Source organism: Drosophila erecta, unplaced genomic scaffold (genome assembly GCF_003286155.1).
Source record: "Drosophila erecta strain 14021-0224.00,06,07 unplaced genomic scaffold, DereRS2 tig00000021-arrow-pilon, whole genome shotgun sequence".
In the NCBI taxonomy this organism is placed as follows: domain Eukaryota; kingdom Metazoa; phylum Arthropoda; class Insecta; order Diptera; family Drosophilidae; genus Drosophila; species Drosophila erecta.
This window is the reverse complement of record NW_020825198.1, coordinates 25897425-25914537: the sequence shown is the minus strand read 5'-3', so window position 1 is coordinate 25914537 and position 17113 is coordinate 25897425. Positions and strand designations below refer to the sequence as shown.

The 17113-nt window shown below is 40.1% G+C and overlaps 1 protein-coding gene across 1 annotated transcript in view; it reads left to right on the top strand.

Moving 5' to 3' along the window:
* The window catches only part of LOC26526255 (unconventional myosin-VIIa), a 713556-nt gene that overhangs the window by 234565 nt on the left and 461878 nt on the right, over positions 1-17113 (top strand). The window contains exon 9 of the mRNA XM_026976734.1: positions 16185-16550. Coding sequence (XP_026832535.1) covers positions 16185-16550 — 366 coding nt within the window. The remainder of the gene's footprint in view (positions 1-16184; positions 16551-17113) is intronic.

The window sequence follows — 17113 nt, the reverse complement described above, 5'->3', positions numbered from 1 at the left end:
GTGTATATTGAACCATTTAACCACTTGACAAATACATATACACACAGAAACGTAGTACACATGTATGTACCACAGTAGCACTTGACCACATACACACACAACATTAAATTGCATAGCAACACATAAGTCAGACCCCAAAACCTTGGTGACAATAACAACTTCGGCCGCGCTAACATAAACAATTGACTTATAGACATAAACATCCGCCGATACCGAATACGTTATTCCCGCTAAGCAACCAAATTACTAACGCAGCACAAACGCATAACGCATAAACAATTGACTTATAGACATAAACATCCGCCGATACCGAATACGTTATTCCCGCTAAGCAACCAAATTACTAACGCAGCACAAATACTTGCCTGATAATTTTCCATGCACAACTCTCTTAAAAGAGCGCAGCCCACTTAAACATAGAAGAGAGACACTTGTGCTCCATAAACAAATTCAGACAAAGGTTTGCTAAGCGTTCAACTCGCACTCCAGCTTTAGATTTAATTCATCCACTTTACCATTAAGACGTGAATTGTCTCCGATTCAAAGTTGTATTTTTGTTTTGGAATAAAATTTATATTTTTTTCAAAACTTGCAACCGAGATCTCGTTAGTATATGAATTAACAAACTCGGTCACCTTCAGGTGAAGGTCCAACGCTGCAGTCACTGTCACAATGGCCGCGTCTAGCCAACTATTCTTCTCTCCAGAGTGTCCCTCGCAGCTGTCTTCTAACAGTGATGGGGAAAGTTATCCAATAAATCCAATTGTAGATTTATGAAATTGCTGTGTCAGCAATTTGACCGGAGTTGGTCATCGGACGATCGGTCTCTCCCGTCGCCCGGTTAACTTACTTATATTATATATTTATATTTATATTTATTTATATACTATATTCGTTGAAAACTAGGTATATACATATATTTTTGATCATGATCAATAGCCGAGTCGATCTGGCCATGTCCGTCTGTCTGTTCGTCTAGAGTAGATGTTAGTTTTTTGGCTACGTAAGGGAAGTTTTAATCCATCGGGCCCTTTTTTCCTATAGTCTACACAGAGTTCGAAGTCGACTTGGCTTTTTTAAATCCGAATTGGTTTTCGTTAAGTAGATTGTTATGTGTCACAAACCACCAGTCTTTTAGCTATGCTTTTGTATAGCGTTTTTGCTATAAAACAGTTGAGGGAAATGGGTCGGTAAGATGAAATTTGAGTTTTGTCGGTGTTCGGCTTGAGGATTGGGATAATTAGACTTGTTTTGAAAGCTTGGTGTATGTGGCTAACAAATATTTTGTTAAATAGTTTTGTTATTCTGTTTTTTTGTTGTGGGGGAGCTATTTTTAATTAATTGATATGAGACCTGGAGTCTCATAAGTTCTGGAGCAGATCCTTTTAATGTTTGGAGGGCTGAGATAAGTTCATGGTATGTTATCCGCATTCCAATACCTAAGCGAACAGGCTGAACTCTGACCTCTCCGCTCGATTGCGACTTTGCCTCAGTTCACAGTTCATTTTAGCTCGGTTCAGTGCAGTTCAGGGCCAAATCCCAAACATGATAGCACTTTTGTGTCCTCGGCTTCCATGAAGACCTAAGCTGCCTGGCTCCCAGTTCTTCCTCTCCCAGGTTATCCAAATCCGCCCAGATCCCAGCCACATGCCAAAAAGAAGGAGTCACTGCCAAAAAAAAATCAAAGATTTGCTTACTATACTGTTACGCTGGATCTTCATTCCATTTTATTTTGGCAAATATACATGTTTGATATATAAAATATATTGAACAATCCAACTACACTTAAGGTAAAAAAAACCTTATCTTTATCTTTATAAATTTAATGTTTGTTAATTAGGCATTGACTTAAGCAATATACTTCTAAGTATTACTCATAGTTTTCACCTAACTTGTTTTCTGTGTAGTTAGCATCATTTCAATTGCTGGCATATTGGCCCGGTGGATTTTCAGCAGTGCTCACTGGCTTTTCCTTTGCCAGTTGGTTAAGTTGACTTCGCGGCTCAGCCGTTCAAATATTTGCCCCCATATGCATAAAATATACTTGCCGGAATCTAAGGGATCCGGAGAAAGGACAGGGAGTCAGGCTCAGTACTCGGGCCACTGCTGTGGAATGCAATGTACGACGGGTTGCCAGGAAGACCCTAGGTGATCGGCTTCGCGGACGATATTGCCATAGTAGTAGTGGCAAAAACCGTTCGAGAAGCCGAGAGCCTTGGTATTTGCACCATGGTAGAGTGGCTCTCATCGGTCGGTCTAGATATTGCAGACTACAAAACGGAGGCCGTGCTTATATCCAGCCATAAGCAGGTTGAGCCATCATCCAAGTCGGAGGCGCCACCATCACGTCAGGAAGAGCAATCAGGTACTTAGGAGTTATGCTAGACATCAGGTTGCCGTTTAAAGAACAGCTGGCGGAGACAAATCGGAAGGCAGTGTACGTCGCTAGGGCTCTAGCATTCTCAACTGTAAGGGCCCACGGCAGGGATGCAGGCTACTGCTACAGTCTGTCTGCAGGGCGACAGTACTTTACGCAGCCCCCATATAGGCCGAAGCTTCCAACAAGCGGTCATACACTAGGGGTCTGTAAGCGACGCACGACTGTGTGCCCTGAGAGTGTGCTCCGGTTTTCGGACAATATCGGACGACGCAGCGCAGGTTATAGCTGGGACCATCCCAATAGACTTGTTGGCGGTAGGGGCCAAAGAGATCTACGACGAGATACAACAGATCGGAGGAGAGTGCAGCACTGCTCAGAGGCGAGCCATAAAAGTCAACGCCAGAGCTAATAGCTTGGAATGGTGGCAAAGACGGTGGCAAAAGTCGACGAAGGGGACCCACAGGATAATCCTGTGTAATCAAACAGGAATGTTTGAGGACGGGTGCATCACGTTGGCGCTCCCGGAAAAACTCAAAAATTTCCGCGTTGAGCCAGCGGGGACGCGCTAGGGGTTGCTGCCTATATCAGCAACACCGTCCAGAGCACTTACACGTTGAGGACAAGATCTCCGAAGTACCATGGACACTCCGCCGGCTTCGATCTCCAGAGCCATAAGATAGGCCAGGGTGAGAGAAATTATTCGGAGCTTTCTCTTATGTTTTTCTCTTTTGTCCCCTTTCTTTGTGTACTACGTGAGATGGAATATCACGCTCGCTAAGCCAGCTAGCGATAGCGTTGCACAAGCCGCAGGCGACTCCAACCACAGGTGGCGCTATTCGGCGACTGCTTGCCACTAACTATCAGAAGCTACTTGCGATGCATACCTTCCTGGGCTGCAGATGAGAATCCTTGACGGCAACTTATGGAATCACAGCGAAACTAGCACCAACAGGCTCGGGCTAGTAACTTTAGGTGCTAAAGGTCAAGGAGCAGACCAATAGCAAACCCCACCGCTCACGCGGTACACCTATATCAGGGGTACTGGCGACCGAGCTGGAGCGTTATAACTCCCACCCGTGAAGAACCCTTGCCCACTTCACACCCTCACACTGAAATCCGCGAAGCGTCTGACCCATAATGGGCGGCTGCGTGGTCTGCGTCTGTGCCACAATGGCCTGCAGTAAGCTAAACCTGGCAGTAGGTATAAACTGCAAAACAAACCTGGCAGTAGGTATAAAATGCTTCTTTGAGTAAGGAATGTCGATTAATAAAATTACTACTCCAGGTGGCAGCCAATTAGTTGGTAAACTCCACGGCAGGGGCACGGGTTCTGGAGGCGCCAAATCTCATTCTAAACCAACTTGGCGAGGTGGTGGCAAGCTTGGCCGCCTCGACAGTGAAAACGAAAAGCCAATTACCCTGCAAATCGCAGTGACTGCTGTCTCAGGTGTGGACAAACCGGGCATAAGATAGCTAGCTGCACACAGGAGGCCAAATGCTTCCTATGCATCAGTGCCAGGAAAGAGGACGTTAAGCACATTGCGGGCAGTAGAAGATGTCCTGTGAGCACCAAGCCACCGAGAAAGTGAAGATTATTTAAATTAATCTCAACCACTGCGAAGCTGCGCACCACCTGCTGAGTCAAACCATGCGCGACACTCAAGCTGACGTTGCGCTTATTAGCGAGCCATATAATAGGTTGTCAAATATCTCCCTTTCGCTTTTTTGCTCTTTATTCAATGCTTTATAAAAAGTGTTACAGTGATCAGATTTAGTTCAAATATGCGCCGTTTTGTTCGATAATCTGTTTCCATCTAGACGGCAACTTCATAATACCTCCCTCGTAGAAGCCCCCCTCCTTATTTGCGAAGAACTCGAACAGCCACTTTTCACAAGCCTCTTTTGAGTTCAACTTTACACCACGAAGGGCATTCGCCATGGACAGGATCTCGATCGCCTTCCAATCCCAACAAACACACAGCAAAACCCTTCTGGCCGTCAATCCCGGCTTGGCCACTGTTTGGGACGATTCACCGGCCTTCGACCACGACCGTTTTCGCTTGATATTGTCGTATGTGATCCATTTTTCTTCGCCAGTCACCATCCGCTTCAAGAATGGGTCGAGTTCGTTCCGTTTCAGCAGCATATCGCAGGCGTTGATTCGGTCCAGAAGGTTTTTTTGCGTCAAATCATGCGGCACCCAAACATCAAGCTTTTTTTTGTATCCAGCCTTCTGCAGATGGTTTAAAATGGTTTGGTGACTAACTCCCATCTCCTGGGCGATGTCACGAGATGCCACAGCCGGTCTAACTCGATGTATTCCATGACTTGATCGGTATTTGTCGTCACAGGTCTTCCGCCGGCTGGCTAATCCATGGTGTCGTTTTCACCGGCTCTGAATCGTCGAAACCATTCCTCCGCGGTTCGAAGTGATAGAGTACCATCCCCCAAAACAATATTAATCTCACGGAACGTTTCTCTAGCGGATTTGCCTTTAACGAAGGAAAACTTTAAAATAGCGCGAATTTCGGCGTTAGTGAACTCCATGTTTACACGTCTATAACTGTTGAATTTGCATTCGCAAATGTTTTTAACCAGTGCCTCACGAAAGGGCTTTTCCCGAAGCGCTGGAAAAACAGACCACTTTGGCAAGGCTTTCGAGCGATGCCTTAGCAGGGCAGGGGACCTCTCGCCAATGCAGTTTGGCTTTAGGAAGGCGAGATCTACCGTGGATGCGATCGCTACGGTGAAGGAGATCGCCTCGAAGGCAGTGCAAGGGACTAGATGGCAGGAGTACTGTCTAGTGGTGACACTTGACATCTGAAATACATTCAACTCGGCAAAATGGGACGTCACCATAGGAGCTTTACGAAACCTAGGCGCACCGGATGCATTGGTGGGCATTCTAAGTCCTACTTCAGCGACCGAGTACTAGTCTACGATACAGACGGAGGGGCACGTGAGCACAGGGTAACCTGCGGAGTCCCACAAGGCTCAGTACTTGGGTCTCTGCTGTGGAATGCAATGTATGAAGAAAGCGCACCCTGGCCCTGCGAAGCATAGCCTCGTGGTAGTACCGCAGGGACTCCAGGATCTTTTTTACTCCCCAACCAACCTACCCCCCCAAACCCCCCGCACACACTTATGTATATATTTGTGAATCTTTAACCCACCCAAATAAAACCTGATTTAAAAAAAAAGTCGCGGTCAATAAAATAGTAGTAGTATTAGCAGTAGTAGAAAATATTATTAATAATATATATTTTAAATGTTCCTGAAACAGAAAAGTGTTTTGCGTCCTAGTCTCATTATTATTAATATATTATATTCCCAATTCAATAGTAAAGTCATGATTAATTTGAAACTTTTTAATGAATTTAAAAGTAAATTATACATAATTTACGAGTATAGGGTGGTCATTTACAAAGTTTTTCCCATAAAATAGTGAAATCTTTTTAATAAACCCGTCATTTCATAGAACTGTAACTTTATTATATTATACAAGAGCAAACTTAACAATATATTTTATTTTTAAAAGTAGATCTATTTAGATTTTGCATTTATTTAGTTAAAAATAAAGCTCCACCATAATGGTGTACCGCATTTTAAATGGCATTGATGGTGGTTTGTAAGTTGTTTCTGTATTTATTGTTTCGGAACTTCTCTGTAAAGTTCCAGTCGCCGGAGAGGTCAGAAAAGTGTTGCGCAAATATTATGTTAGCAATTGCGTTGCCATCTATTGTTGTCTTATTGTATACCGGGCTTGAGATTTTGTTTTACTGGCTTTAGTCCGCCAAAGTGTATTGAAGGGTTTGTATTAAAGGGTAGTGGGTTGGATGGTTGAGGTGAAAGAGTTGGAAACGTCTTTTTTTTCTCTTTTTTAATCCGTACTGAAATTTTGAATTTTTGCGTCTATAGTCGATAATGTTTTCTGTGATAATTATTCGGGTTAATTTTTTTCCAGGCAAGTTTTTTTTGATTTCGTAGTTGGTAGAGGTGTTTATTCCACCATGGATGAGGTTTATGGGATGGAATGGTTTGCGCTATATAGGATAATTCTATTTATTTGGGCGACTTCTTTGACTACGTTTTGGGAAGTAGGGTATTTCTGGTTTGTTTGTTGAGTGAGAACGTTTTACTGTTCCCAGTTGGCTGAAACTGAAGAAACTGAAAGAATCAAAAAGAATTAAAAGTCTGTTGAATTTTTGTGTACTAGTTGTTGGGAATAGGGTCATGATAATGGGAAAGTGGTCGCTACAATGGAGGCTATTTTGTATTTCCCACTTGGCATGATATATAGGAGAGTAGAGTGTGAGTGTCGATATATGTGTAGGAATTGCGTGTTGAAAAGTATATGAGAGATTAGTCGTTTAAAAGAATGAGGTGTGAATTGCCAATGAATCATTGAGTGGGAATCTACGTGTATTCGTTTTTTGGGGATCCCCAGGACGGGTGCCATCCATTAAAGTCTCCCGTAATTAGTGAGGGTGTTTATTGTTTTATAATGTATGAGAAATGTATGTGGAAAATATGTTTAATTTTAGTTTAGATTTTATATTTATGGCTATTTCTTCGAGATCGCATGTGATGTTGAGGGTAGTGTACTGAATTGTGTAGTGTACTGAACGCCCCAAATCTGTTGGTGGCTATATTTGTTAGCAGCTTGTAGTTTATTGGTGTTGGTATATTGTGGTTAATTGGGGTTGGTTAATTGTGTATTGTATGTGTGTTTCTTGGAAGGAAATTATGTGTGGGGATGAATTTTTTGATGAGAAAAGGGAGTTGGTTGTATTTGTTTACATATCCTTTTGAATTCCATTGAATTACAGTTAGAGACTTTTTTGATAAGTCGGGGCATAAAATTTAACTAAGAGGAGGTGTTGATGGTTTGGTTTAAGTCTTACGCTCTGAGGGTTTTATAATTTAGGTTTTCGGATTTGTAAGGTTTTTAATCGAAGTCTTTTCGGATTTATCTTTGGCCTTAAGGGTCTTAGTTAAAACTATTTTTTCTTTATTATGACTTCTCAGCTTACGGTCGGATTCTGGTGGGTCCTTTTTGTTGATATAGGCTTCGATGCGGTCGATTTCCATGTCTTCGATTTCACTTTCAATCAGAGGTTGGTGCGAAGTTGAAGTCCTGGGAGTTAATTGTCCAATACGTCGTCATAGTTCAGTAAAGGTCGTTGTTGGGGCTTATTAATTTGTTCCATTTGTGTGTTTGTATTGTGTTCTTTTTTAGATTCGGCTATTTTTGTGTATGACGTGGGTTGATAATATTTAGTGGCTTTTTTAAAATCCTCGCTCACTAATTTTAATAGCTGTGATCCCTTTTTCTTTGAGGAAGGCTGGCCATGATTTTTCTACCGGACTGTGGTTGTGCTGGTCGTTGTGGGCTTTATCAGGCTTTTGTGATGTGACCAGGTCTGTGTCTATTACGGCACTTAAGAGGTAGGGGAATGTATGATCGAACCTTAGCACTCTCGTAGCCAATTTTCAGGGTAGCTGTGAGGCTTGTAATATCAAAAGTAAACTTTATTAGACCAGTTTCCGAAAGTTTGTTGTCAGAAAACCTGAGTATCTTCTCCACTTTGATGAATTTTTGGGGAGCAAGTTCCCTTAGTATTTCATCTTCCGGGATGCCGCGTAGGTCATTTGAATACACTACGCCTTGGGTGGAATTCAAACTGTTGTGCTCGGATAAATTTATTGCTTGTTAAAGCAAGTGTAAAGCTTGTTAAAGCTCTTTAGTTTTGACTAGTAATGTCCCAGAGAGAGTTTTTTGGCAAGACACCACTTCACTTCCGCATGTAAAGTTTATTACTTTTTTGATAACGAATGGTGAGACTTTGTCGAAACTTTCCCATCTGTTCTGTTTATTACGATAAATTTCGGATCGTAAATTGTGGGTTGTTGCTTTGTGCTGAGTAGTTCCAGTCCGGCGGTCGATTCATTGCAGCAGTCTTAGGCTCGCTGCCGCCTTCGGAGGTATACTTTTGCAACGGTTTATGTGTAGAATTTGCTTTTGCATTCTTCTGATTTTGGTTGATGCATTCACTTGGGTTGCGATAAGAAGAGCACTTCTAATCTCCGCGTCGGATATAGCGTCGAATGATAACGCGTTTAAAATAAATATGAATTTAAAGGGACACAACCAGTTCAAAGCCTTTTACATCCAAATTTTACATTCAAAATTACGTTCTTTTAAAGACCCAAATCGCGAACTTGGTCTTACAATAAGAGTGCCTTAATCGATGTCCTTATTATATTAAAATACCTTATTTAGTCGCAAGCTACCCAACGAAAGCCCACGTCTAAGGTATAAGATAACATACCAAATTACACAGCGTAGTTCACATAAGACATAAGGCTCGATGTACTGTAGCAGTCTGTGAACAAGAGCAATAGCCCGCTTAAACAAAATCAAGTGTGACCGATACATAACAAAGAACGTTTTAGAAACAAATCTAAACAAACTTCTTTAACAAGCAAACTCAGTTCGTTTATCAGACGAATTGAATACCCAACAAATGATGTTCGACAGAAAGCCGTTATTTTTTGAGCCGTTGGAGCAATTACAAGTCATTGGAGATGCCAAGGTCTGTCAAATCATAACGAGTGGTCAAGTTAAAGAGATGATCCCATCTTCGAGTTCAAAACTCAATCCCACCCAGAGGAACTTTTGCGAAGGTTATATTGTACACCCTACAAAGGTTATTTACGTTAATTTTGTGAGCAATTAGAAAATAAGCCATTATTGCCATTATTTTTATTTTATTAATAGCCTTAGAAAACAACCAAAATAATTTATTAGTTTACTCACAAGAAATGGCAAACACAATAAAAACAAGATAGAATGCTATATGCTTCCCCGACTATCAGTTACCCGTTACTCAGCTAGTGGAATGGAATAGTGAGAGTCGCTTTCACTTATCATCATCAGCTTGTATCATTTTCTCAATTTGCTTGTTAACTTTATATACTGAGTTCTCGTGAACGGTTTTTATTTCGTGACGTATGATACTTGTAAAATTTAGGTATTTTTGTTTTGTTTAAGTGGGTTCTTGTTCACAGACTGCTAAAGCATGTCGAGTCTTATGTCCTATGTGAACTACAGTGTACTAAAAACTACCGATTCACTCTGTTGCGGCAAACTCGCGCGCACATTCTAAAGGATTATTTGGTCATACAAATTACTTTTCACATGATTGTCAAAGGACTACGGATATCCCACATTTATAGAAATTTACAAGATACAGGGTGCGTTATGAAAGTAATTCTCATGGTTTCATTGTCACGTAACTACCTGTCGTAGCACGCTCGTACCTGTGTGAAAATTTGGGGCGGAGTCTCTCCTTTCCAACGCGCTCGGTCTCAGTTCGCTCTGAGCAATAGAAGTGGTAGGACGTGTCGTAGAGCGAAGTCATTTTTTCTGTACGGTACGCCATAAAGTTGTGTGCGACTTGGCAAAAATGCATCGGAAACTTATCAAATTAGCACAGGACACAAGATATCGTGTAAGTCCTGTTTGTATAAACATGCTTAGTATTGGCAGGGCACGAATCCGATCTCTGGAAGTGCTTCATCCAAAGTGGTGTTCCACTCTTGGCCTGCTTCTCCATAGGTAACACCGAATTTCTGCGAGAAACCCTTCTGTACCAAGCGAGCTTTACACCGCTCGGGGTTGCCTTCGCCGTCCCTTTTAATGGTAAAAACCCATCGTCCCCCTAGGGCCTTTTCTCCTTTTGGCAAATCGCATATCGTCCATGTATGCTGGCTTGTAGCGCTTCTTCACAGGTTTGAGGGAGTGGGATTTCAGCTTTGACCATGGCATTGACACGCTAAATTCCTTCCGCATAGTTCCTCGGCCAGCAATAAATTATCGATTAAAGTGGGCTGCCGTCTGGATATGGGCAATGCAGCTGGGGGTTCGATGACCCGCCAGCCAAGTAACCGACTTATTACGGACCAAAATAACATAAAACAAAGGGTATGCGTTTCGTTTTACGGGCTGCTGGATGGCCATTCGAGTTCCAAAAAGGTTCACGCCTACACTGAAGTTTTTGTGTTCCTGCAACTGTATGCGAAAGTGTAAAATTTCCAACCTGATCATATTTCCCATAGGCTGCCAAAAGCTGATGGTCCTGCCACTGCAGGTACTCGTCTGAACCCGTCTTGAGAGCCGCCCTAAGGCCTTTTCAGCGACAAGAATCCGATAACGGCGAGCGCAAAGGTTGATAAACGCGTACCTACAACTCAGATGGGAAAATCGAGGACAGGCCCAGCCTTTTTGACCCAAAGCTCTGGCCTTTCGGTCTCTGGTCTTTCGTATTGCCATTCTTCCTTTTTGGTCCCTGGACGACCCTGCAACGGCCCCCAATCCCCATCCTGGTGTGCTCCATCCTGGTGTGCCACCGTCTACCTGAATGGCAGTTTGTAACTTTTGTGTGGCTCGGGGATTAAATGTCCCAACTCGTTATGCTTACCACAGCAGCAGCAGCAGTTGCAGATAAGCAACAAGCAAGGTCACTCGCAAAAAAAAAAAAAATTATTTAAAAGTTTAATTACTGAATTTTTTATATTTTCAGTTTGCTTATATAAACTGAAATAAAGTTCAAGTCTATTTAGTTTTTCTTATTTATATTAAAAAAAAACAAGATAGATATAGTCGAGAACCCCGACTATCAGATACCCGTTACTCAGCTAGTGGAAGTGCAAACGAGAAATTTCAAAATTTTCTAAAATATCGGCAAATAGTGGAAAAAAAGAATAATAAAATGAAAAAAAAAAAAATAAAAAAAATTAAAAGTGTGGACGTAACAGTTTTGGGCGCTTTGTGGGCTTTGGAGTGGGCGTGGCAACTACTTTTTTGGCAAATCTATAGAAATTTACAAGATACATATATAAAAAAGTGACAAAATATCACAACAGTTTTGGGCGGCTTGTGGGCGTTGGAGAAGGCATGGCCAAAATCTGTTTGGCAAATTTATAGAAATTTACAGGATATATTCAAAAATGAAAATATATCACAACATTTTTCAAAATTGTGGGCGTGAAAGTTTTGGGAGCTTTGTGGGTGCAAAAGTGGGCGTGGCAAAATGTTTTCTGCAAAATGTGTATAAATGTACAAAATTTATAAAAAAATTAAAAATTAAAGCATTTTTCAAAAGTGTGGCCGTGACAGTTTTTGTGCGGTTTATGGGCGTTAGAGTGGGCGTGGCAACATATGGAAACAAACTTGCGCTGAAAAATGTTGTGATAGAGAGAGGCCTTTAAGGAGGAGTGCATTTCGAGATCTCAGTGTGGAAGGTGGCACAAGGCCTTCAAGGAGGGTCGAGAGGAGGTCACCGACGATCCACGTTCCGGACGTCCAACAACAGCACGAATTGATGAAAACGTTCGGCGTGTGCGAGAAACTTTGAGTTCAGACCGTCGGTTAAGCATCCGGGCAATCGCTGACATCCTAAACTTGTCAACATTTGCGGTACATGGAATAGTTGGGCTTGTGCCACCTTCCACACTGAGACCTCGAAATGCACTCCTCCTTAAAGGCCTCTCTCTATCACAACATTTTTCAGCGCAAGTTTGTTTCCATATGTTGCCACGCCCACTCTAACGCCCATAAACCGCACAAAAACTGTCACGGCCACACTTTTGAAAAATGCTTTAATTTTTAATTTTTTATAAATTTTGTACATTTATACACATTTTGCAGAAAACATTTTGCCACGCCCACTTTTGCACCCACAAAGCTCCCAAAACTTTCACGCCCACAATTTTGAAAAATGTTGTGATATATTTTCATTTTTGAATATATCTTGTAAATTTCTATAAATTTGCCAAACAGATTTTTGCCATGCCTTCTCCAACGCCCACAAGCCGCCCAAAACTGTTGTGATATTTTGTCACTTTTTTATATATGTATCTTGTAAATTTCTATAGATTTGCCAAAAAAGTAGTTGCCACGCCCACTCCAAAGCCCACAAAGCGCCCAAAACTGTTACGTCCACACTTTTAATTTTTTTTATTTATTTTTTTTCATTTTATTATTCTTTTTTTCCACTATTTGCCGATATTTTAGAAAATTTTGAAATTTCTCGTTTGCACTTCCACTAGCTGAGTAACGGGTATCTGATAGTCGGGGTTCTCGACTATATCTATCTTGTTTTTTTAATATAAATAAGAAAAACTAAATAGACTTGAACTTTATTTCAGTTTATATAAACAAACTGAAAATATAAAAAATTCAGTAATTAAACTTTTAAATAATTTTTTTTTTTTTGCGAGTGACCTTGCTTGTTGCTTATCTGCAACTGCTGCTGCTGCTGTGGTAAGCATAACGAGTTGGGACATTTAATCCCCGAGCCACACAAAAGTTACAAACTGCCATTCAGGTAGACGGCGGCACACCAGGATGGAGCACACCAGGATGGGGATTGGGGGCCGTTGCAGGGTCGTCCAGGGACCAAAAAGGAAGAATGGCAATACGAAAGACCAGAGACCGAAAGGCCAGAGCTTTGGGTCAAAAAGGCTGGGCCTGTCCTCGATTTTCCCATCTGAGTTGTAGGTACGCGTTTATCAACCTTTGCGCTCGCCGTTATCGGATTCTTGTCGCTGAAAAGGCCTTAGGGCGGCTCTCAAGACGGGTTCAGACGAGTACCTGCAGTGGCAGGACCATCAGCTTTTGGCAGCCTATGGGAAATATGATCAGGTTGGAAATTTTACACTTTCGCATACAGTTGCAGGAACACAAAAACTTCAGTGTAGGCGTGAACCTTTTTGGAACTCGAATGGCCATCCAGCAGCCCGTAAAACGAAACGCATACCCTTTGTTTTATGTTATTGCCCATATCCAGACGGCAGCCCACTTTAATCGATAGTTTATTGCTGGCCGAGGAACTATGCGGAAGGAATTTAGCGTGTCAATGCCATGGTCAAAGCTGAAATCCCACTCCCTCAAACCTGTGAAGAAGCGCTACAAGCCAGCATACATGGACGATATGCGATTTGCCAAAAGAAGAAAAGGCCCTAGGGGGACGATGGGTTTTTACCATTAAAAGGGACGGCGAAGGCAACCCCGAGCGGTGTAAAGCTCGCTTGGTACAGAAGGGTTTCTCGCAGAAATTCGGTGTTACCTATGGAGAAGCAGGCCAAGAGTGGAACACCACTTTGGATGAAGCACTTCCAGAGATCGGATTCGTGCCCTGCCAATACTAAGCATGTTTATACAAACAGGACTTACACGATAACTTGTGTCCTGTGCTAATTTGTGTTGACGATCTTCTTATAGCTTGAGAGAGCAGAGTGGAGCTTATGCAGGTCAAGTCTAAGATAGCTTCGAGCTTTGAGTGCGTGACAAAGGTCAGTTGATCACGTTTTTAGGTATGAAGATAGAACGTGAAGGGGAGATGGAAAGTATAACGTTCATCGTTATACCTAAAAAGTTGTACATCAAGGATATGCTGCAGGCCAACAGCGTTTGCACGGTCAAAGCCTAATGATATTAGCTATAATTTGAATTATGTTCAATTAAAGTATGTACCAATATGTTAAAAAAGAATTTGTCAAAACTTATTAGAATAAAACACATCAAAACTGAGAGACAGAAAAAGACTGTTATGCTGAGTGTTCTTGGAGTCGAAAAAGAAGAAAGCGAACACAAGCACATCGCCGCGCGGAGTCGCAATAAATGAATTACATTTAAAGTTTTAATCAATGCATCATTTTTTATTTTACTTCTGGATCTGCGAGATTCTCCCCAAAATAAATAACAAAATATATAAAAAAAACCGAGTAAAAATAAATGCTCAAAAAAAGCGACCAATAAAATTATTTGTTTGCCTAAAAATATTGGTTTAAAAATATCGCACTTAGAAAAATCTAGCAATTTCGTCAAAATCTAGCAACGCGATATTTTTAAGCCATTATTATTATTTGGCGAAATTTTATTTTTTATAAGTGTCGCTTTTGGTTATGCACTTCTTGGTGGTAAAATTAATGTTGTTTCTAATTTTTTTATGATAAAGCTTATAATAATTAATAAAATAATATTTTTCCTTCGCAATTAAAAAAAAAAATGAATATACATTCATTAATATACGCAAAGTAGCAGGGCCCAGCACAACGTGGAATAGGGAATCTTTGGAGCCACCTATGGGGAAGCTGAGATAGGAGTTAGTACATTTGGCTTAGGTAGCTTATATGCACATGCCCGTAATAGCTGTGATTAAAATACACAGTTAAAAAATTGGTATTTAAAAAAAAGGCCAATACGAGGAAGTGCCATAGGTCTTATTGAGATTTTAAATACTCATAAGTTGAATATTAAGCCCTGTTGTAAATTTAATTGTTCTGAAAAATCCGATATTAGTAGAGTAGCTGGCAGGCCCTATTTACATATTGGCTTGACAAAACAGGGAAATAAACTGAGCATCGATTTAAACAAAGACTTCCAATTTTTAAGATTTCTAGGGCACAGGCCTAGGCCATATTATATTTAGAATAAATAATATCCATGTCCGCCCGTGTTTCCGTATGCCATTATAGGTCATATAGGTCATAATCATTTATAGGTCATAATCAGCTTTTTAATTGCAACGCGTTTTTATCGAAATTTAGGTCCGAAATGTCCGAAATTATAAAAAATGGTTTAAACATTTCTAATAAAAAAAGTTGGTATCGAAATTAAAGCTATCGTTCGTAATGCTCCTGTTCGAGCATTTATTACTGGCATTCCTAGACATACATACGTCTATCCATGGTTGAAGAAAATGTACCCAGGTAGGACAAAAAGTAGATTTTGTATTGACATTTAGCACTGAACGTGGTGAATCGATTACAAATGAAATTTTTAGTAACAGGACATACCGTAACCATCATAAATCAGCGTAGAAGCCCTGGCACACGCACTGGTATGCGATAAAAATAATATGGTTTCCCTAGGGAAATCCTCGGGTTTGGTACTGTATGGATATTTTCCATTTTATATTATTTACGTTTCAGGTGGGGAAGGGCTTTTTCTAGCTCCGATCTCGGTCTGTTTCGTTCTCAATTTTTCTGTGTAATTGCAAAGCTTATAAGATATTTTCATTTAAAACTACAAGGGAAGCTACAGTCGGGTTCCAATTTTTTTGGCGTGTGTTAGTGAAATGTTATACTCCTGGTGATTTTATTAAAGAATAAAAACTATTAATGATAAAACAAAAAAAAATAAATTGTTTAATGTGGGCATCATTATTTGGCCTAACAGTTGACGTGAAAACGTTCTGATGCGAACTTAAACTGTATGGGGTCACAAAAATGTGCACGCAAAACTTTTCTGAAATCAAAGCGTTCATACTGGCAGACGAACAAGTGGTTGGAGGCGCTTACATAGCGCATATATTCTTTGATGAGTATCTCTAGCCTGGTCGATCTGTTCATGTCCGTATGTCCATTCGTCTGTCCTTCCGTAGTTATAATGTTGATATTAATGATATTAATTGTATTCACAATGGAATTTATGTCCAGTAGTTGCAAATCTACGTGTCAAAGCGAGCCTTAAATATAAATAGGAACAAAATTCTTTACTTTTGCGAGCCCAACCTTTTATTTAAAAAAAATAATTTTTTCACTATTTTAACACATGGTTTGTTAAATTTTGAATACTTTAATCGTTTTTTTTTATATTATATATAATAACAATAATTAATTTGGAATCTAAAGTATTATATTATTATATTAAGAATACTTAAATTATATATAATAACAATTCTATTTCGCAAAAAACTATATAAACTAATAAATTATAATTAATTTTATATTCTAGTATAAACAAGAAGGAATATACTTTAATCATGTGGAGTTTACAGATAACACTCCTTGCCTGGAAATAATAGAGAAACCTCCTCGATGTGTGTTCAAGTTACTGACAGAACAGTGTCATATGCCAAAGGGCTCCGATTCAGCTTTTTTATGTAATATGCACACGGAGTTCGAGTCCCACCCAAATTATATTAAAGGATCTGATCGTCGTCATTGGGAAACCGAGTTTGGAATAAAACATTACGCTGGTCTTGTGATCTACTCTGTGGGCGGATTTGTGGAAAAAAATCGAGATGTACAGCAAGATGTAATGTTTGATTACATGAGCAGCAGCAAAGACTTGTTTATAAAAGATTTATCAAAATACCAGGTACCTAAGAGATAAATATTTTATAATTTTATATTTAGCAAAAGTGATTTCATGATCAACGTTTTCATGTTTGAGCTCACATATTATACGAATAATATAAATGACAAATTTTTTTTTACCTAGCTCTTTTTTTTACAATTAGGTGTATATAGCAAAATAGAAAAATAAGAAATGGAATAGTTACTATTTAAAAAGCAACACAAGCGGCTTGTACTCAGTTTTGCACCATCCGTTATTAGCTCATATTTTTTATCTTCTCATCTAATATCTAATATCTAATTTATCTAATCTAATTTATCTATTATCTAATATAACTGCAGACTTACTATTAAGTGGCTTTTGCATTTATAATACGTTGTCAGAATGTAAAAAATCACTATCAACGACAAGTTTATAGTTGATTTGTTGAATTTGGAACTTAGTCTCTAACTTTTCACTGAAAAATTAAGAATCTGTCTTCTGATAATGAAAATAGTATTATTTCCCTGACTAAAAGTGGGTGTTTGACCCTTACTATTGCTGAGAAGCTGCAATTTAGTCAATCAGTGGTTGTTAAGGTCCAG